Source organism: Molossus molossus, unplaced genomic scaffold (assembly GCF_014108415.1).
Source record: "Molossus molossus isolate mMolMol1 unplaced genomic scaffold, mMolMol1.p scaffold_m16_p_12, whole genome shotgun sequence".
Taxonomy (NCBI): Eukaryota; Metazoa; Chordata; class Mammalia; order Chiroptera; family Molossidae; genus Molossus; species Molossus molossus.
Window position 1 is genome coordinate 59193826 of NW_023425347.1, and position 22755 is coordinate 59216580.

The 22755-nt window shown below is 41.4% G+C and overlaps 1 protein-coding gene across 1 annotated transcript in view; it reads left to right on the forward strand.

The window, feature by feature from the left end:
• Positions 1-5366: 5366 nt before the first annotated feature.
• Positions 5367-22755, forward strand: part of CUNH1orf87 (chromosome unknown C1orf87 homolog) — a 69705-nt gene continuing 52316 nt past the window's right edge. The window contains exon 1 of the mRNA XM_036257434.1: positions 5367-5473. Within this exon, the coding sequence (XP_036113327.1) occupies positions 5367-5473 (107 nt within the window). The remainder of the gene's footprint in view (positions 5474-22755) is intronic.

A 22755-nucleotide genomic window follows, 5' to 3' on the forward strand; every position in this document is an offset into this window, starting at 1 on the left:
ACACTGGAGTCATTTTTTTCTTTCTCTCTTCCTTACTCAGTCCGATGGTAAATGTAAAACCATGAAGTTTTAGGAGAGGGCATTCTTTGGTCCCCTTATTACAGCTATTCATCTTTCTTTGGGGAAAAAAAGAGAGAGCTTACTCTATTGGATGAAGATGTTTCTCTGGAATCTTTCTCTGGTGACTCGTAATCTAAAGCTGGTGAATTCAAGGAAGGCAGTTTTAAGCACAGTATTTCATCCTATGGAGACATTTATTGCACAGTTTTTTGTTTTTCCTTGTTTAATATAAACCACTGGAGAGATGCTTACTGGTTATATCGTTTCATAAAGCAAAGTATGAAGAAGAAAATCCAAGATAAGAAATGGCCACTCCTCCGTAAGAATCCTGTCACAGAATTTGCATCCTCTCAGGAATTTAGAGCCTTAAAACAATCCCACTACCGTTAATAGTAGTAATATTAACAACAACAACAACAACAACAACGGTGGTTAGCCAACATCCACAGAAGGAGGTGTGAACCTGTGGCTGTAAAGATCACTTCGACAGTCGGACACACCTGGATTTCCACTGCAGCTCTGACTCCTCTGACTAACGCTCCTTTCAGAAAATCAGTTATGGCCTCAGGCTCCTCATCTCTAAAATGGGGGTATCCATTTCCTTATTTCATAAAGTTCTTGGGAAGGTTAAATGCGATATGGAATGAAAAGCTCTCAGCGCCATGCCTGGCACAAAATAAATATTCACTAAAAGTTTGCTGCTATTTTTATAAACATGACACAATTTATTGGAAGTCTATTGTGTCGGGGGCTCTAAGAATGTTATCTCTAATCCTGATAGCAATCTTCAGGATAATTATTGTTTGTTTCCACCTTCAAGATAAAAGAGTTAAATTGCTTTTTCAAAGTCACTTGGCTAGGAAATAGCAAAGCAAATTCCCTTGGGTCTGAAAAAACATCAAATTTCATCTGAATACCTCCAAACTGATGGAAAGCTCCCTTCAATGTCATGTTTCAAGTTGGCACTTATAGAACTTTAAGTCGAGATAAAAATCAAAGGATAGTCTTGAGTAGTAGAATATCCGATTGATCAAAATCAATTTATTCCTTCAAGCTTTATCACAGAATCTGCAGTGAAACTTCAAATGCCATTTAACTAATTGTGCCCCATATATACATCGTAGCAACATGAAATTTAAGAGTCTCTGTATTCATCAGGACTCTTTGGGTATAAATAAATGAAGCCCATCTCAAAGTAACTTAAGTGATAGAAAAATTTATTCCTCCTCTGTCTGAGAATTCTCAAATCTAGCTTCAAGCATAGTTGGATCCAAGCTCTTTGCTCTCCTCTCTTTTGCCACATGGGCTCCATTTTCAGCTCTGACCTGGCTTCCTCTTCTTCTACTGAATAAAAGACAATATGTGTTGATATAGATATCTGCCAACAGCCTCAATATTTCACTGTTGAGTAACACCAACAGATAGATGACTTCTTTTTCCTTCAATATATGTACACCAGTCATCGATAAGAACTTTGGCCTACTTACAGCACACAGTGTGATCAGTTCTATCTAGAAGTGGATCCTGCCCTGGCCGGTTTGGCTCAGCGGACCAAGGAGTCTTGGGTTCGGTTCCCGCTAAGGGCATGTACCTCGGTTGCAGTTTGTCCCCGGCCCACTTGGGGTCGTGTGGGTGACAACCACTCGATGTGTCTCTCACACATCAATATTTCTCTCTCTCTCTTCCTTCCTCTCTCCCTCCCGTTCTATCTGAAGATAAATGCAAAAAAAAAAAAAGAAAAGAAAAGAAACGGATCCTTCAATAGTATTGCATTAATTTCCTATAGCTGCCATGATAAATTATCACAAAGTTGGTGGTTTACAACAACACAAATTTATTCTCTTAGAGTTTTGGAGCTCAGATGCCCCAAGTGAGCTTCAGTGGGCTCAAGTCAAGGGGTGAGCAGGGTCTGGTTCCTTCTGGAGGCTCCAGAGGAAAACCCACGTCCTTGCTTCTTCCAGCTTCTGGAGCCCACCTGCATTGCGAGGCTCAGGACCTCACCCGTAAATGCTCCAACCTCTTACTTCCATGGCGACATCTCCTACTTCCTCTTCTGTGGTCCAATCTCTCTGTGCCTCCCTCTCTTCTAAGAATATTTGTGATTATATTTAGGACCCATTTGGATAATCCAGGATAATCTCCCCATCTCAAGATAATTAACTTAATCACATCTGCAAAATCCCTTTTCCACAGAAGGTAACATTAACAGGTTCCAGGGATTAGGAAGTGGCGCTCCGGGGCACTGTCATTCAGCCTAGCACATGCCACATGCATAGCCCAAGAAGATCTGAAAACCGATACAAACAAATAGTCGTAATTTCAGGCAAAGAAAGACATATTTACAAAGACATATGATACAAAGAATGGAGAAGTGATTTTCAGCTTCTGGGATCTGGCTTGGCCTCTTGACCGATAATTGTACTGACATTGCTCATGTGCCAGGCATTGCTCTAAATGCCTCACTCATAGCCCTGGCCAGTCTGGCTCAGCGGTTGGAGCGTCGGCCTGTGGTCTGGAGAGACTTGGGTTCGGCTCCTGCTAAGGGCACGTACCTCAGTTGCGGTTTCTCCCCGGCCTTGATTGGGTGGTACAGGAGGCACCCACTCCATGTGTCCCTTTCACGTCGATGTTTCTCTCTCTCGCTCGCTCTCTCTCTCTCCCTCCCTTCCTTCCTCCCTCCCTCCCTCCTTCCCTCTCTATCTAAATAAAAAATGGAAAAATGTCCTCGGGTAAAAAAATAATAAAATAAAATAAATGCCTTACTTATATAACTCAGTCAGGCTCCACAAAGTAGGCATCCACATTTTATAGAAGAGGAAACTAAGCTACAAAGATATTAAGTGATTTGCCCAAGATCACACTGAACTCTCAGAGCTAGAAGTTGAACCCAAGGTGCACAATGTTGTCCATATGAGGTGGGGGGCGGGGGGACAAAAAAATGAAGGGGATTAAGAGGTACACATTTCCAGGTATAAAATAAATAAGGGGTGTATAGCAAACCTGGGAGAAGTAGTGGGAGATCAAGCTAGAGATCAAGGTTGAGGTCAGGGCACAGAAGACTTTGAAACCATGGACAACCTCCATGGCTGGTGGGAGCCCCCTGAGACACTGAACTAGAGGAAGGTACTATCAGAGTTGAGCCTTGTGAAGACTGAGCTGGTGACAATGTGAAGTCTGGGCTGAAGGAGCAGGAAGGGAGCTGGCCCCTCTTCCCTGCCGCCATGGCATTTTGTATGTCATAGAATGTGTCTGTGTGTCTTGCCCACTCCAGAGAGCACCCCAAAGGGGAGTTGATTGTATCATGCATCTCTGGTTGCAGGTGCCAGTAGATAAAACAGTAAACCACAGAACACAGTACAGCTAGGGAACAGGAGGCAGCTGGGGCTGCTGCTGTCGATGGAAAAAATAACATCATTTTGGAATCAATTTAAAGTGCCTTAACCCACATTTGCTGAAATCTTTAGCGCAGTAAAAAGTACCTGGGTATTTGTAATGTAGGGCTATATTGCCTCTGTGGGCCTTGATGGGATCCTGGGAAATTTCTCAACACCCCAAGACTTGTTTTCTTAATCTTTAAAATAGAAATAAAATGACTTTATTGGAAATTGTTAACTTATATGGTAGTGGTTATCTGGTTCAAGTGAGAGATCTGACATATCCATACAACTCAAAATTATGTCTTTGCATTCTCAATTCCAACACTAACTTAACTTTGTCTATGTTATTGTTTTTCTCCGTTTCAGAGATAAGGAAACTAAATCTCAGGGAAAGTGGGGATTTATTCAAAGCCCGGATTTGAACCCACAAGTGTGAGATTTCCAACTACGTGCAAATAGCATAAAGGGAAATGAAGCCTAAGGGAAAGAGAGGGACAAATGTGACCCCCACAAGTGAGCTACATTGGCCTCAAGGAACTTGCTCCCAGAGTGTTGAAGAAGCCCCCAAACACGGATTTGAAAACACTTAAACCTGTTAGCAGCCAGACGCCCGGCACCTATGGAGGAGGACGCCTGCCTCCCCCAGGAACTAGAAACTTGGTCCCCGCCCAGCAACAGCCCTCAGCGTCCTTAGCGACCTGGGCAGGGGCAGCCTCAGCCTGTGAGCCAGGCTCTGTGATTGGCCAGACTCCTCCCCAGTCCGGCTCGGCCTGCTTCCCCTCCTCAGCGTGGGGTTCCTAGAGAAAGCACCTCCCGCGCACCCCTGAGGTGCCTGGGTGGGGACACGCAGCCTAAGCGGTAAGGACACCCCCTCTGTTCTCTCCTGGGAAAGGGCTCAGGACTGACTCACAGATGGTGGGAAGAGAGGGGACCCCACAATAATAAATTCTGTTCCTTAAAGTTTCCAGAGGGCTTCAAAGGTTGCAGGGCCCGCTGGCTGGGGCTACCGTGTTTTAGAGCGGTCCTAGTGCGTGCTGACCACTCACCAAGTGAAGCTGAGGGCTTGGGAAGAATGCTGGGCTAGCTCTCAGACCCCAGGACGTGTAACAGATATGCTCTCACTCTCGGTGAGACCTGGGTCAAATAGCACACCCTCTCTGGGCCTCAGTTTTCCAGTGTGTAATGTATACATTTGAATTAGAATGATTTCTAAAAGACTTTCAATCTCTGAGAGGCTCTGAAAGCAATAGTCAGCCTAGGGCCAGGTTTACAGAACTTAGTTCCCCTTGGCATCAGACCTGTTTAAACACCCAGGGCTTATCCATGCAGGATCTCAAAGTCAGATTCATTGGCTTGTTGCAAAAGCAGATCAGCAAGAACAACAACAAAAACTTCCCTTTCCTAGGTATGGAGCTTCTTCAGGTGCATTATCTCATTAGGTTCACCCTGAGTACCTAGAATAGAACTGGAATTATCCAGGTTTTATAAAAGGGGAAACAGCATCAGAGCTACATATAAGATCTTCATGTGTCCTCCTAAAGTCCTGGTTACTACCCTAACCTCACAAGAATGCCATCTGATGATATCAGGAAGGTAGATTCACCAAATGGCTCAGTGGACCAACTGTGTAGACCTCAGGTTGGAGTCTCAACTCTGCTAATTACTGGTTATGTGATATTTGAGTTAGTTGCAAGACTACATTATGCCTGTTCCCTCAACCATAAAACAAGAATGAAAATAGTAATTAAGAGTATTTTAGTCATGTCTTTATTGGGAGTGTTAAGTGAGATAATAGAGTGAAAGCATTTGATCCACTATGCTGATTATTGTTATTATTGGCAAGGATGCTACAGTTGTCTACTGGAAAGTCAAGAGGGGATATTTACTTATTTTACATCCCCAAGGACTTGAGGGGTTTTGAGAAGAAGCATGTCTTCAGCGTGGAAGCCTCCCCGTGGATCAGATGCAATGCCTGAGACCGTGGTGAAAATCATCGGAAGCAAACACTTTCAGTACCTCATGGAGAAGCCCAAGATGTAAGTTTACTGCTTGAAAAATATCTGTTTTGCCTGGATGATAATGAAATCTGGAGGGTTTTTTAATCTTGAAATTTGCATTTTAACAATGGCATTCATGGAAAATTAAGTCATTAAGAAGTAACAGTAAAAGTAAGATAGTGTTGATAACTTCTATGCACACCATTTTCCTGGTATTTTTCATCTTTATAATTCCCCATATTCCTTAATTAGTTGAGCTGATTTTTTAAATAGATGGGAAATATAAGCATTGAGACATTTATAAATATTAATGGAGTACTGCTGCTTCTCTTCATCAGGTTTGTAATCTACCACGTGTAGTAATTTGGGGTGGGGGAGTAAGTGGGGAAAGTCATTCGTCAATATGCTATGAATTAAAGGAGTCAGATTAATAATAAATTATCAATTGTAAGATTTTCACGTATCCTTTTTCTTATTCCATACTCCTCCACACAGGGGCTTCTCAGCATAACTAAGAGGTCTTTTTTCCCTTCCAAGGTCATCACAGTCGCATTTAAGGGAGTACACTCATGTATCTCTAAAATTAACTAGATGTTTGGTACAGAACACTGTGACTAACTCTTCCTTCCAGAGTTGTAGTGGTTCACAAGAGAAAAGGAAGGTACTAGACTTGCCTTTCATTTTAGAGTCATTCCATAAACAGTAGCTGGTCAAGAATAGCCTTTCTCTCCTAAGGTGATTTCCATAGTTCTTTCCCCTGTATCTACACACCAAATAGACAAACAGAAAAAAGATCTGTCACTCAACATAGGTGCGGAAAGCGGTGGATAACAAATATGGCTATCATCAGAATCACCTGGAGAGTCCTTAAAAATAAAGATTCGGGGTCCAACCCAAGATCTAATGAATCAGAATCTCTGAAGATGGACCCTTATTATAGAGTATGGGCTTAGAAGGGACCATCAGGCCCGCTGTAATGGAGCATAGGCTTCAGAAGGGACCATCAGGACCACTTTATGAAGTACAGGCTTTAGAAGGGCAAATTGGTTACCTCCCCACCATCAGCATTGTCAGCCCCAAGAGATTCCAAAGTGAGTGCTATAATCGGTTAGTCACGCCTGCCATAGCACAGGAAGTGAGCTTTGCAGCAAGTCAGTGGGATCCCTGCAGAGATGAGAGTGAATCTTGGCTCTGTGCCCTCCTGGCCTTTTGACATTGAAAAAGTTAATTAATATATCTGGCCTCAGACTCTGCATCTATCAAGTGGGGGAAAAACACATCTATGTAGCAGGATTGTTGTGAGGAGCCAGTGAGAAAAATATGCAAAACACATTTTCAGCACCTAATAGTATATTCAACATGCTTAATAAATGGTTCTGCTATTATTATTGAAACAAATCTTTCCATGACTACAAGACATTTGTTTTGTAGGTGAGGAAACTGATGCACTATGACCATTGTAAGATCTCCTGTCAAATGCTATTGTCAAGAAAACTAAGATCAGTTTGCACGCCCTGCTGAGTTCTCCAACCCAGAAAGCAACGTCACTACTCTACTAATTCCATTCCTCTCTGAGGTTGTTTGTTTAGCAACTTTTATCCCAAACCCCTTCCTTTTTCCAGGAGCCTAATATATTCCTAAATGGGTGAGGAGGGAAAGGATATTTGCCCTTTAAATAGGGGAAAATGCCCTTTGTCTTATAAGAAGCTGCTTTTTATTTTTCCTGTTTATTCTTTAAACTCAGAATCCAGGAAATAAAAGAGTACATTAAATCAGTTACATTAATTGTGAAATAAAAGACATAGTTCTGTTTTATGTATGACAATGAAAAAAACAGTTGTTTTCTACATTAAGACAGGTATTTTTGTTTGTTTTCTATGGGTTTGTGTTACTGTTGCTGGAATAATGTAGGGTAATGCTTTGCTAAAATATGCCTGTGTGGTTCAATAGCATAATAATTCTCCAGAGCCTTCTGGTTGCTGAGGTAGGGACAGACCCACTACTGTCCTTCCTGCATGTCCCAAAATCTGTCCTCAAAGCATTTTAGTTATGCCACGTCTATACCTTTCGGTAGGGGGCCCAAGAGGGTGTTGTCTTTGGGTTGAATCAGTTGATCTTATTAGTAAAAATCCACGTAAGCGTCTGGCTGGTGTGCCTCAGTGGTTGAGCTTCGACCCATGCACCAGGAGGACAATAGTTTGATTTCCAGTCAGGACATATGTCCAAGTTGTGGGCCCGATCCCCAGTGAGGGGCATACTGCAGATGGCCAGCTGATGTTCTCTCACATTGATGTCTCTCTCTCTCTCTCTCTCTCTGATCAATAACGGGGGAAAAAATCTACATAAGAAATAAAAGTAAAAAGCGAGAAAAGAAAGAAGTCTCTAAAAGGACAATCTCCCTGGCTGGTGTGGCTCAGTAGTGGAGTGTCGACCCATGCACCCAGAGATCACCGGTTCCATTCCCAGTCAGGGCACATGCCCAGGTTGTGGCCCGATCCCCAGTGGGGGGCATGCAGGAGGCGGCCAATCGATGTTCTCTCTTATCGGTGTTTCTATCTCTCTCTCCCTCTCCCTTCCTCTCTCTCTTAAAAAAAGAAAGAAAGTAAAAAAGAATAAAAGGGAAATCTGAATTTAAAAGAAAAATCAAATTAATAATGGATGAAAATACAGAAATCTTCCCATTTAACCACATTTAGTTCGGATTTCCTATAAGATATGTGGAGATGATTGAATAGTATGTTACACCTGAAAGTTATATATAAGTCAGTGTCATTTACTCGGGATGCTGTATTATAGTACCACAAACAGGGTGGCTTGGGCCAATAGAAATGTCTTGTCTCACAGTTTTGGAGATTGGAAGTCTGAAATGAAGGTGTTGCTCCCTCTGGAGGTGCCCAGTAAGAATTTATCTGTTTCAGGCCTCTGTCCTTGCTTCTGGTATTTCCTTGGTTTTTAGCAGCAGAACTCTGATCGTCACATGGCATATGTGGCTTGTGTATCTGTGTACACATTTCATCTTTTTATAAGGACAGCAGTCAGTTGGATTAGGGGCCCATTCTACTCTAGCATGACACCATCTTAACTAATTACATCAGTAATCACCCTGTTCCCAAATAAAGTCCCATTCTGAAGGTGCTGGGAGTTAGGACTACAACATACAAATTTTGGAGAGTACACAATCACGCCACAACAACCAGTCTTTAATTTTACAGATGAGATGAGACAACTGAGGCCTTGCTGGGCTTAAAGTGAGGCTAGTTATTAAGAACTAAGGCTGGCCCTGGCCAGTTTGGCTCAGCGGTTGAGCGTCAGCCTGCGGACCAGAGAGTCCAGGGTTCGGTTCCCGCTAGGGGCATGTACTACAAAAAAAAAAAAAAAGAACTAAGGCTGGAATTAAGAAAGGAAAGTATTCAATACCTACTTACCTGTTTTTCACAAAGCAGACTGACCTGTAGGCTTCAAGGAGCGAACCCCGTCGGCACCATCCTCGTTTCCCTGCTAGCTCACTGCGCCAGCATCCCAGCGCTGCTCCCGACTCTCCTCTTACTTTCTAGTCTACTCTCTAAAGCCTTGCTCATCAAAGTGTAGCCCATGGACCACCTCAACCAACCTCACCTGGCACCTTGTTAAATACAGAGTCTCAGACCCTTCAACAGATATATTGAGTCAGAATCTGCATTTTAGTCAATTCCCAGGTGACCCCTACACAGCATTACAGTGAAGCTGAATTCTCAAGTACTGCCAGTATCATCTTTCTAAAATGCAATTCGAATCAGGTGTCATCGCCACCAGCCCCAGATTCACCTGCCCCCTCCCCTGTAGACTCCAATAACCCCCTTAGGGATTATGACACGCTATGACTACTTCCTGTGCATTTCTGTCTCCCTCTTTTAACTGTTAACTCCATGTGCACAACTGTACCCTCAGTACTGAGTACAAAGTCTTGTATATAGTAAAAGCCTAATAAACAAATTAGAGCACACTGAACATCAAGTAAAGAAAATATCTAGAAAGACAATACTTAGTTGTTTAAAATTCAAGTGTAAAGACCCATGCTGCTAAAATTGCATGCAGATGCTGTTGAACCCTGATACACAATCTTTGATAACTCGTCAAGAAGGAGATATGCCAGGTAACAGGAGAAGAATATTCTCATTTTCTAAAAGGCAATAAAAGTAAGTAATAAAACCATAGAACTTAAGGCTTGCAGACAATCCCTAGCAAAACTGCAGACCAAAGAATTAAATATATTAGTTGTGAAAACAAAACACAAAGTGATGGTCACTAAGGGGTGGTACTTGTTGACTAAAAGTAGATTGTGTCAAACTGGTCCCATTCCCTTTATTGATGAGGTTACTGCTGTCCAAATGAAGAGAATGATGAAGACATAGTATTTGTTCATCTCAGTGAGTCATTAGGCACACCCCTATCACAAAGACTTGAAACGAGGCAGATAATTCTGGACTGGATAGTATTAAGATAGGTGGTGGTGATCGAACAGTTGGTGTAAAGACTACATGTTGGAGTTAAGGAGGTGGAGAGGATTTCTGTGTGACCTTGTTCTTGGTCAGCATTCTTTAATCCACACCTGAAGAGAGACAGACAAATCACTTCAGTAAACACGTAGGAGGTCGTAGAAGGCTGGGAAGCCTTGTTAGGAAAAGAGCTAAAATGATCAAATCAACAGATATATGCGAAGTCTGTCTTTAGTTAAGGGTACATGTAAATGATTATAGGGAATAAATAGTTGTTTTACTTGATGCGAAATATTAGAAAATACATATATTGATCTCTTCTCCCAGTTCCTGGCATGAAGCTCCTCAAACCCTTGCAATTTCCTGAGATAAGAGTACTAGGGGCATTTTTGTTGTGGTGCTAATATTTTGACCCTGGTTCCTGATGCAGAGCTCCTAAGTCCCTTGGAATGTCCTGGGTGATGGGATGTTTTGTTTTAAAGAGGATACTCTCATCCTGGCCGGTTTGGCTCAGCGGTTAGAGCGTCGGCCTGCGGTCCAGAGAGACCTGGGTTCGGTTCCCGCTAAGGGCGCGTGTCTTGGTTGCAGTTTGTCCCCGGCCCTGGTTGGTTGTGCGGGTGGCGGCCACTCGGTGTGTCCCTTTCACGTCGATATTTCTCTCTCTCTCTCTCTTCCTCTCTCTCCCTCCCACTCTATCTGAACAAAAAAATAAAAATAAAAAAATAAAGAGAATACTCTCAGTGGGTCCCTAGAGAGCTTTAGGCTGGTCACCAAAAAGACCAGGCCATGATTAAACGCTTTGAGCCTTCAGCCCCATCCCCCATCCTCCCAGAAGGGGAGATGGGCTGGAGACTGACTGTTCCTGAGTTCTAGCCTTCTAAAATAAACCATTGATCTGGTAAGTAAATGGTTTTCCTGAGTTCTATGAGCCACTCCAGCGAATTAATCAAACTAGAGGAGGGGGTTAGGGGGACCCTAATTTATAGGCCATCTGTCAGAACACAGGTAACCACCTGGGCCTGGGACTGATACCTGAAGGAGGCAGGGCAGTCTTGCAGGACTGAGTCCTGAACCTGTGGGATCTGCAGAACTCCATGGAGGTGGTGTCAGAGCTGAATTGAATTATAGGACACCTAGCGCGTGTGGGAGAATTGTTCGGTGTGACCAGAAGTGTGTGCTAGTAATAGAGAGTAGAGGGTAAAATGGAGTGTTTCCCCTTTACACTTGTGTCTGAGCTCGTCGCGAGTGGCATGGGTCCAGACAGACGGGTGTGGGACGCCCACTGTGTTCAGAACTGGACTTGTCACCTGTGGGATTGTGTGCTTCATTCTGGATGTCACATTTTAGGAGGGACCCTGGCACACTGAAGGTGTGGACACTAAAGGTGTGGCATTACAGACAATTCAGGGTGTGAAATGTGGCCTAGGGGAACATATATAGAATCTGGGGATTGAGTTGTTAACCAAAAGATGAATTGGGTTCATTTCACGAAACTCCTGTGAGTAGAGATAATTCTAGTGAACAAAATTGGCCTCTGTAGTTCCTTCCAATGCCAAGAACCAATGACCCAAAGCACTTCATTCCATAGTTACATTGCTGTTGGGATAGCCTCGTTAAGCACAAGGGAAGCTGACTGCAAGGTTTTATGGAAAAAGTAGCAAATATGTGTGAAAATGTACACTCGCATTTATAGCCAAGAAATATAAAGTTCTTATAGTTTCCCACGTGACTCTCCTAGAGCCGTATCTTATCATTTTTAATCCCTCAAAGCCCTTCCTATAAATGCATTATTTTTTTGCTTTCTTGAACTTTTTTTAAGTGTTAACATTAACAGCTATAGAAATTAAAGCATATATGGAATTCATCGACATTCTTTCCACAAACATTAACTTAGCACTTACGGATGCCAAGCCGTGGGCATACAGTGGTGTACCTAAAGTTCTAGTGATGAGACACACACAACCAACAGAGAAACAGTGACCATTCGAGTGAGGATAGTGCAATGAGCAAAAATAAGGGAGGATCATAAAGGTGCATCAGATCTCAAAAGGTGTTCTCAGAAGACCCTGCTGTGTAAGTGACTTTTGAACTGAGACTATGTAGAGGTAAGAGCCAGAATTGTCATGAGAGATGTCCTTGGCTAACTAGCAGTGAGCTGGCTAAGACTGGCCCAACTTTATCCCAGTGGGCATGGCTCACTAGATTTCAACTCTCCATAAAACAAGTAGTTTCTTTCTCTCCTACCCCAGAAGAGACTGCAAGGTCTATAGGCCCGAGATATTAGACATCTGTCTTTCCTAGCAACTGCTACAAACAGCACCTAAGTCAACCACCTGGAACCCAAGCAGATTTTTGTGTTTTTTTTGCACAAGGCTGCATTTTGCTTGCTTTATAAAAAGCGGGATAATGTCTCTTTCTGGGAGCATAGTGTCCAGAGATCAGGACACCCATGTAGCTGCTGCGTTCCTGCCCATGAGGTCCAGCCTGTACAAATGACACCAGAGGTGTTCACCATCCTCATGACTCCATGGATCTTCGCAGAGAGTAAACCATGCAAATATCTGAGAAAAGAGAATTCTGGGCTGAGGGAACAGACAGAAGAAAGTGTCTTGGCGTGTTTAGGGAGGAGCCAGGGAGCCAGTGTTGGGGGCACAGTAAACAGGGCCAAGGGCATAGGAAAGGAAGTCAGGTCGCAGGTCATGTGGGCCATGGTAGGAACTTTGGATTTGTTCTGTGCAGAATGGAATGTTCTTTATAGAATTGAGGGCACTGGAGGACACAGTAGAATTTATGCTTTTCAAAGGATTTTTCTGGTGCTGTGTGGAGGCTAAACTGGAAAAGGCATGATTAAAAAGAGAGAACCCATTTAAGGAATCATTATGGAAATCCAGTCAGGAGATGGTAGCATGACCAATTATAGCCCCTACATAAAACCTGGATAAATTTTGTGATTTAAAAATTCAAGTCCTGTACTTATTTATGTTTTTAAAGAAATAACTGATTATAATGCCTTATTTTTGTTTATTGCTTTATTTGATATATAATCTGTAGAATATCTTAATATCCATGAACTCAATCTTTCCTTAAAATAGAATGATATCAGAGTACACATTATTATCTCCATTTTCACAAGTTCAAAGTAATGAAGTAATATGCTAAAATCATATTTCTATTATGCCCTTTCCATTGCATTAAGATCTTTCTTCATTAATTCTCCTACAATATTATTATTATTATTATTATTATTATTATTATTATTCTAGGCACTGTAAGGAGCATTAAAAACATGAATACTGCTCTGGACCTATGCCTCTAGCATAACACATAGGCATAAAGTTTTAAGAAAGAGAAGATAACATTATATGAATGAATGAATGAATGAATGAATGAATGCCAAATCAATGTTATAAAAACTTTACGGTGCCCATAAATCCTAAATATTGAGAATTTTAAGTAAGAGTTGTTACTTTACCATTTGAAATTCTGTGTTTCAAAAATTATAATGAAAATAAAAGGTGAAAACCGGACACTTTGACAACGTGTATGACAATTTAAAAATCATCTTAATATATAAAGAGCTCTTTCAAATCAATAGGAAAAAAAAGATAAGTAACTCAGTTTTAAAATGTTCCAAAGGTCTAGACAGGCAAATCACAAAAGAAGAAATAAGAATGAATACTAGATAAAGGTGCTCAACCTGAGTAGTAACAAAAGACATTTAAACAGCAATGAGATATTTTTTACCAATCAAACATGAAGTGTTTTTATAATGGAAATATTTGGGGTTGACAAGTGTTTAGAAAAAAGAATACTCATATGCTACTTGTTTTTAAGTACACTTATCAAAAGACTTAAAAGTGCATATACTTTGGCATAAAAATCTTCATATATAGCCCTGGCCGGTTCAGCTCAGTGGTTAGAGTGTCGGCCTGTGGTCCAGAGAGACCCGGGTTCAGTTCCCTCTAAGGGCGCGTACCTCGGTTGCAGTTTGTCTCCGGCCCTGGTTGGTCGTGCGGGTGGCAGCCATTCGATGTGTCCCTTTCACATCAATGTTTCTCTCTCCCTCTCTCTCTCTGTCTCTCTCTCTCTCTCTCTCCTACTCTATCTGAACAAAAAAATGGAAAAATGTCCTCGGGTGAGGATAAAAAAAAAATATCTCCATATATAAATCAATTATAAATGGATGTCATGGTTTGGATTCAAATTTTTACACAAGAATGTATCATAAGTCTGGGTTCAGGAGGATACTGATTACATAACTCAAGTTAAGTTGATTCAAGGAGGGTTTGGTCACAAGAGTAAAAGAATTGTAAGGCGTAGGCAGGAACCATGGGCAAGCAGCTAGCTGCAAAGTTGTTACCAACCCCAGGTCTGCAGAAATGAGGAGAGAAATACTATTGAGAAGGGAGCATTCTGTAGCTCAGGCCACCTTGAGTAAAGCAGTGACCTTCGGGAAAGAGACACACATAACTTGAGGAAACCTTGCAGGGACAAAGCCGTCTCCTTTCCTAGGCTACCCATTGGCCAAAACCAGCCAGAATCAGAGGACATGAGAGCTAATCAGTTTATCAGTGACACACAAGTCAGCTTTCTACGGTAGAGAAGGAGGTAAGAAGCTAACAGCAAAGAACAAATTCAGCAGAGCAGCAATACCTAAATTGGTGAAAGTTGGGGAACAATCAAGATGCAACAGTATAAAACTAGTTAAACTCTTGCATATGCATAACAACAAAATGTTATTTAGACATTTAAGATGTTTTTGAGCCAGTGTGGTTCAGTGGATTAAGCATCATCCAGTGGACTGAGAGGTCTCAATTCAATTCCAGGTCAGGGCATATGCCCAGGTTGTGGGCTCGATCCCCAGTAAGGGGCATGCAGGAGACAGCTGTTGGATGTTTCTCTCACATCATTGTTTCTATCTCTCTCTTCCTCTCTCTAAAAACATACTTTTTAATTAAATTGATTGGGGTGATATTGGTTAATAAAAGTATATAGTTTTCAAGTGTACAATTTTGTAACACATCATCTGTATATTGCACTGTGTGTTTACCACCCCAAGTCAAATCTCTTTTATTTAATTGTTGAAAGTATTAAAGATGTCCCCTTTTTTCCCCATTGACCTCCTCCTTCTTAAAAAAAAAAAATAGAACTTCAAACTAAAATGTTCTTGTAGAGATATATATCTCACTATATTATTGACTGAATTTTTTTTCTAAAGACTAGAAAACTGTATAATTCTAGTTTGGTTTGAAAGCAAAGACAAACGTTAAGTTCCAGTGTATGTATGTGCGATATTTCTATAAAGGAATAATAGACCTTGCAACATTTAGTTTAACAATTGACAATTTTGAGAAAGAACAACTTTGTATTTGTAAAGTACACTTTTTTAGGACTTGATTTTTTAGAGCAGTTGCACATTTACAACAAAATTAAGGGTAAGGTACAGAGACACTACATATATGCCTTCCCCCCACGTATGCGTAGCCCTCCCATTTATCAACACCCCCCACCAGAATGGTACATTTGTTAAAACTGGTGAACCTAGACTGACACAACACAATCACCCAAAGTCTGTAATTGACCTTAGGCTTTACTCTTGGTGGTGTACGTTCATTGGGTTTGGACAAATGTGGCCATCATTATGGTGTCATACAGAGTAGTTTCACTGCCCTAAGAATCCTGTGCTCCCTCTATTCATCCCTCTCCTCCTTCCTTGTAGTACACTCTTGAAGTCCATGATCTCTTTACCTGCCTTTGATTTAGTTCAACCTAGTTAAAGAAAATAACATCGCAAAAATGACAGCTCTCCATTTCCCTAGACCATGAGTGTGTATCCAGGGGGTGGTGGCAAGGAGGGAGGAGAACTGTTTACGGTGCATCCCCTCACAGTATGGACAGACACCTGGCTCAGAAATGGTGCCTCAAAGCACTGAGAGAATTGGTGAAGAGGGCCAGGCAGTTGTACAATCATTTTGCTTAGCCTCGCGAACGCAAAACAGAGCAGAATGCCAAAGCAGAGGACATAGAACTTCAAGCTGATAAAGGTTGGCTCAAAGATTGAAAAGCAGCACAGTCTGCAAAGTTCCTGGGTATAATCTATCTGAAGACATAGTGATGATGCTTTGTTGTTGAGGTTTTTCTTGGTAAAATTAAGGATTTGGAAGAATTGTGCTATATCACATCATATTTTTAATCTTAAATACGCTGCTTTGTTTTTATTTTTTAAGTGGGTGATGTCTAGAACTGGTATTTACTGTTATGAGTCAGACAGATTACATTAAATATCTATTTAAATAGATATTTTTATACTCTTTTTATCTATTTAAATAGATTTTCCTGCCCTGGCCAGTTTGTCTTAGCGGTTAGAGTGTCGGCCTGCGGTCCAGAGAGACCCGGGTTCGGTTCCCGCTAAGGGCATGTACCTCGATTGCAGTTTGTCCCTGGCCCTGGTTGGGTTGTGTGGGTGGCAGCCACTCGATGTGTCCCTTTCACGTCGCTGTTTCCCTCTCTCTCTCTTCCTCTCTCTCCCTCCCACTCTGAACAAAAAATGGAAAAATGTCCTCAGGTGAGAATAAAAAATAATAATAATAATAATAAATAGATTTTCCTTAGTTCCTATGTACTATACAACTTTGATTTTTTTAACTTTAGTTTTGTCTATCAATAAAGAAAGTTTGGGGGATCCAAAGGAAGGAGCATACTTTCTGTGCCTTTGTGATGGGGAGGTTTTGATAAAGGAGACAGCACTGTAACTTATGATTAATGTAAAATTACCATCTGTCAAGGGCTGACTGAGCACCAGGCTCAAAGCTAACTTTGTATACGTTTTACCTTGATAAGTATTATTTTCCTAATCTCACAGAAAAGAGACTGAAACAGAGAAGTAATTTGCCAAAAGTCACACAACTTATATTTAGGGCTAGGATACAAAATTAGTATTTATTCTGCCTGAAATTATGGGTAAATTTTGCACAATTTCAGTAAAAAAATTCTCCCTTTTTCTTCTTTATGCTGTTATTCCTCAAACTTTAGTGTACATAGGAATCATCTGAGATGTTTGCCAAGAATACAGATTTTCCTGTCCTGTTTACTTCCAATTTAATCATTTCAGAATTTTCCAAGTATCTGTTTTATTATCCAGGACCCTGCATGATTATGACCCACCCCAGTGGTCTGAGGTTCAATTGTTAGATTGACTATGATTTTTCTCCAAGAACAACCCCTTCACCCCAAGTGGAATGTTTTTCCATCTTTTATTTTCTCCTTCAACTGCTATTTTATGCTTTATTCCTTCATGGAGTTATTTTCTTCCCCTTTAAGCAGATTTGGTTTGAAACTCCCTCTGTGGTCCCATATCTCTTTTTACATACTTTATTTTTTCAATTATCCATTTTTATAAATTTTAAAACAACAGTCTGAAGACAACGAGTGGATTGGATGCCCACTACAACCTCGACTAAGAAGGCAGTAATGGGTAGCTCAAAGACAAGTCAGAGAGAAAACATCCACGACGTAAACAGATCTAATGGTGTAGAACTGGATATAAGGGAGGAAAGGTCACAGAAGAGTAGTGTTGCTAAGATAACATTTTCTGTGAGTTAAAAGTATACTGTACCAAAGAATAACTGCTGATTGAACTGGTTGCTAATTTTGCAGACAAAATGAACTTAGCTTGAGAAATTATTTTTATTCTGTGAAATAGTGTAGTGCAAATGCCATTTAAAATACATTGTTTTCATTGATGTCAGAATTTGACTCAATAGTATTAAAAAAAAAAAAAAATGGAGCCCTGGCTGGTTTGGCTCAGCGGTTCAAGCATCAGCCTGCAGACCAGAGAGACCATGTTCAGTTCCCGCTAAGGGCACGTACCTTGGTTGCAGTTTGTCCCCCGCCTGGTTGGGGTTGTGCAGGTGGCAACCAATCAATGTGTCTCTCTCACATCAATGTTTCTTTCTCTCTCTTCTTCCCTCTCTCCCTCCTGCTCTATCTGAAGATAAATGCAAAAAAATGTCCTTGGGTGAGGATAAAAAATTTTTAAAAAGAAATGGAATATTTAGGGAATAACTTTGAAAATGCATTGAATTCCTTGTCCATGGGAAGGTTACAAACCAAAGCTGAATGATAGCCACTTAGGGGTTCTGTAGAGGGACTTTTGGTCTAGGAGAGAAGATACCTTTATAGAAGGTATTTTTAATTAATATTTTATTTAATTTTTTTTCCTTTATTGATTTTTAGAGAGAGGAAGTGAGAAGGAGAGAGAGATAAAAACATCAATGAGAGAGAACATCGATTGGCCACTTCCTGCATGCCCCCCACTGGGTATCAGGCCCACAACCTGGGCATGTGTCCTGACTGGGAATCGAACCAGCGACCTCTTGGTGCATGATGAGTCAATGCTCAACCACTGAGCCACACCAGCCGGACTTAATATTTTAAAAGAGAAGCAAAATCCTATTGTTGAAAACAGACCATCGTAAATGAGGGGTGTAGAATTGAGGAGTAATGTAGAGGAAGGAGCTGGGCATGAGTCCTAGACCTGTACTTACCAGCAAGGTGACCTTGGGCAGTTAATCTCTGTGATCATCTGTTTCCTTATCTGTACAGTGGTGATAATAATAGCTACTTTTCAGGATTATTAGTAAAAAAATAATCTACATAAAAAGAATTTATGTAGCCCTGGCCGGTTTGGTTCAGTGGTTAGAGTGTTGGCCTGTGGTCCGGGGAGACCTGGGTTTGGTTCCCACTAAGGGCATGTACCTCGGTTGCAGTTTGTCTCCGGCCCTGGTTGGGTCATGCAGGTGGCAGCCACTCGATGTGTACCTTTCACGTCGATGTTTTAAAAATATTACAAAAAGAATTTATGTAAATTTACATGTGATAGTTACCACATAAGCATTTAAAATGTCAGCTTGGATAATTATAATGACGAAGAAATAAATGATTCGGGCATAGGTTTGGGAGTTAAAGTACTTTAAAGTTCTTTCTGCAGAATAAATGTCTGTGATAATAATACACAGTATGGCTTCGTGGAACTAAAGAGAGAAGAAACCTCCTCCACTTCGATACAATACCATCCATTCGCCACGTTAGCATAGGCTTCGAGTTACAGCTTCCCCGTGGAGCTGGGTGAGATGTTCAGATACACTCCCTCCCAAGTCCCAGTTTATTTTTTATTTTGTTGTTGTCTTTTTAAGAAAGGAAAAGTCTGGTTGTGTTAATTACCTGTTATTACTTCCAAATAAGAACATGCTTTCATTTACTGAAATTAGATCCCCATTCACTGCCTTGGCACACCCTGGGCCGTCTTCTCCAGAGGGTGTGGGCCTGTTAGATAGTGCGCAGTTGGAAATCGGTGGCATTGAGTGGCTGCCAAGGCTGGCAGACCTTTAAGATGGCATCTGGTGACCTTTTTGCAGAGCCCCTCGGGTCCTCCGTTTGAGATTTGATGTTCTCGGCAGGGGTGTAATCCAAATCAAATGTGAGATCTGGTGGGCTGGAGTTATGGGGCGGGGGGAGGTAATGGGGGATCTCTGCTTTGCTGTGGGCAGGGGATGCTTCTAGCTGTCTTTGTCCTGCTTCCTTCTAACCCCGAGGCTCTGACTATAGCAGAGAGGGGCACGAACAGGCGGGCTTGCAGGAAGAGCCCAGCATGAGAGAGGAAACAACTGGGCAGTTTTCTCCACATTGTTTATCAACCAGCAATACAGTAATCCTCCCTAATTGCTGTAGTTCCCAGATGACATGAAACTTCACTGTCCCCGAGAGCAGCAGTTGAGGTCAGTACATAGGAGGAAGCTGGCTGTGTGTGCTTCCAAGATACTACTGATGGCATTTTTTTTTATTCTACTGAAATGGCAGATTTCTATTTTCAGTACTGCAGGTAGATAACACACAAGCAGAGCAGAAAGAACTGTGAGTTTGTGAACAGCATAACAACCACTGTGTGTTGACGAAATGTTTGTGCTAACAGCGGACACATGCTGTTTCTCAGCTGGGGAGTCATTTTCATGATTATTTTAAACTGCTATGTATGTTCTTTAAAAAAAAAAAATGCATCTTTTACTTTGAACAGATTTAACAGGTTATTTTTGGTTTTTACATCTACTGTGGCTATTTTCACAGGCAGATATATTTCACATTTCTCGGGCAATTCTGTCCTGGGACTGTCCACAAAATGATTTTGAAGGTGATTAAAGCAAAGATGATTTATCCCCTGACCTCAGCTAAAAGAGCTAACTCTCTGCCCCTGTGCCCAGTTTTGCCTTTAAAATCTGCATTACCTACTTTGGTTGCCTGCTTCTCTAGTTCTGCTCCTTACATAATCCCAAACTTCTGCGGATCCTCTCCAGACTCTTCTATGGGCAGTAGGAACTTAGGTGCAACCAGGTGGACTTAGGTTTAAATTCTGGCTCCACTACTGAAAAGCCATGTAGAATTGGACAAATCAAATAAATGTTCTGACTCTTAATTCCCTCATTTTAAAATGAGATTAACATGAGCACCTAGCTGTAGGGTCAATTTGAAGACTAAATAAACTGGTAAGTGGCTCCAGTGTGACTGTAATGTGGTTAAATGCTCAGAAACATCATTATTTTTGCAACCATTGAAAACCATAGTTATTTCTCACTAAGTTATTTTTGTGGTAGAATTGGTGTATATAGATTATATATATGTGTCAGTTGTACAACATTATCATTTGATATTTGTATACAACTACAGAGCGTTCACCACTGTAAGTCTGGTAACCATCCACCTCTATACATCTGGTCCCCTATTCCCCTCCCCTTAACCTGTTCCCCTGTTATAACCACCAGTTAATTCTTTGTATCTATGAGTTTGTTTTTGTTTTGTTTTGTTTTTGAGATCCCACATATAAGTGAAATTATATGGTATTTGTCTTTTTCCATCTGACTTGTTTTGGTTATTTCTCTTATGAACTTCAAATAGGATGTATTCTTTTTTTTTTTTTTTTTTTTATCCTCACCCGAGGACATTTTTCCATTTTTTGTTCAGGTAGAGTGGGAGAGAGAGAGAGAGAAACATCGATGTGAAGGGACACATCGAGTGGTTGCCACCCGCACAACCGACCAGGGCCTGGGACAAACTGCAACCGAGGTACGTGCCCCCAGCGGGAACCGAACCCGGGTCTCTCAGGACCGCAGGCCGACACTCTAACCGCTGAGCCAAACCGGCCAGGGCTGTATTCTTTATATAAATGTAATATTGTTTCTTTAAATACTTTATAGAAATATACCTATATGCATATACATAAAAATGAATCTCATAAGTATTCTGTCATTGACTTTTCATAAATATGATACATCTATGCAACAAACATCCAGATCAAAAAACAAAATAGTACCGATATCCCACAAGCACCCCCAGAACTCCTTTCTGGGCTCCACAAACCTCCGAAAGGTAACCACTATCTAAAATCTATCTATCTAACTTCTAGAAGCAAGTTATAACAGTTAACTTTATCATTCATGTTATTTTGGGACAACCAAATGAAATTAAGTTTCTTAAAGTCAGGGACCATGTTACATGTCTTCTCTCGCTGTAAGAACTATTTGTTAAATGCACATTTTTCTTCTATATTCCCATCTTGCTCTGTTGTTGTTCAACTGCACCTGTGTGGCAAGGCCCCCGCCCTGAGTGTACCCCTGTCCTCTCTGCCTCTCCACAAGGACCGCTGGCCATTCTGGAGGAGGGTATTCACCCTCTGACACCACGACATCGTGTCCAGCCTCCCCTGGCCACTCACTTTTGCCCAGCCAACCTTTCTTCCTCTTCTGATAAGCTATCTTCTACTCTCATAGCACCTATTTCAAGCCGTCTACCCTTAACCAGACTCCCTAGACCCAGCGCCTCCTGTCACCAATTGTACAAATGAATTTGCCTACTCTGTCACCTAGCTCCCTACTACCCAACATTGCGGTTTCATTTCTGCCCCTGATCTCTCAGTGACACCCCATTGCACTTTGTGGGAGTTCATCTTATTTTATCAACGATATCCTCTCCTTTTCTCTGGCTCAGATGGCTCTTCACCATTGGTCTTTAAATGTGTTCAAGTCCCTACTATCTTTTAGTGGGATAATAACAAGGCCCTATCTGAAACCCACATCCCACCTGTCTCTCCCCTCTTGCAACCAAGCGTCTTCATAGAGGACTTGATACTTCTTGCCTTCAGTTTCTTGTCCTCACTTGTTTCTCAACCCACTGCAGACTGGCATCCACCCTCATTCTCTCACTGAAGCGCTTTCATGGAGATTCCTGGTGATGTCCTTATGGCTTAATGCAGAGGACACTTTTCAGAGCTTACCTTTCTCGGGGTACCCGACACTGCTGCCCCTGCCCTCTCACCTCACTGCTGCCGAGACCCACGCTCCTGCTTCCCCACTGCCTCACTGAGAATTTCTTCTGAATTTCCTTTTAGGGCTCCTCTTTCCACTATTAAATGGAGGTGTTCCTCGGAGTTCTTTCTTGGGCCTTCTTTCTTTCTCATGATGCCAGAACCAAGAGGATCACTGTAAAAATATACATACGTTCAAACCATTGCCTATGGTCTGGTTCTACTCAAATCAACAAATAGTGGGGCAATTGTGTTATGCTCAGAGAGCATGACATGCTTTAAAATAGATTCTTTCTACTGTGTTAATAACAACATCTAGAATTTATAGAATCTCTTCTAGACATAACTATTTTGAAATTTGTTTTTCCTGATTATAAAACAATATTTTCTCCTATAGAAAATTTAGAATAGTTTTATGAGATACAATGTGATATAATATGTGATACAGTGTAATGGAATATATACTGAGTTTTACTACCCAGAGACACTTATTG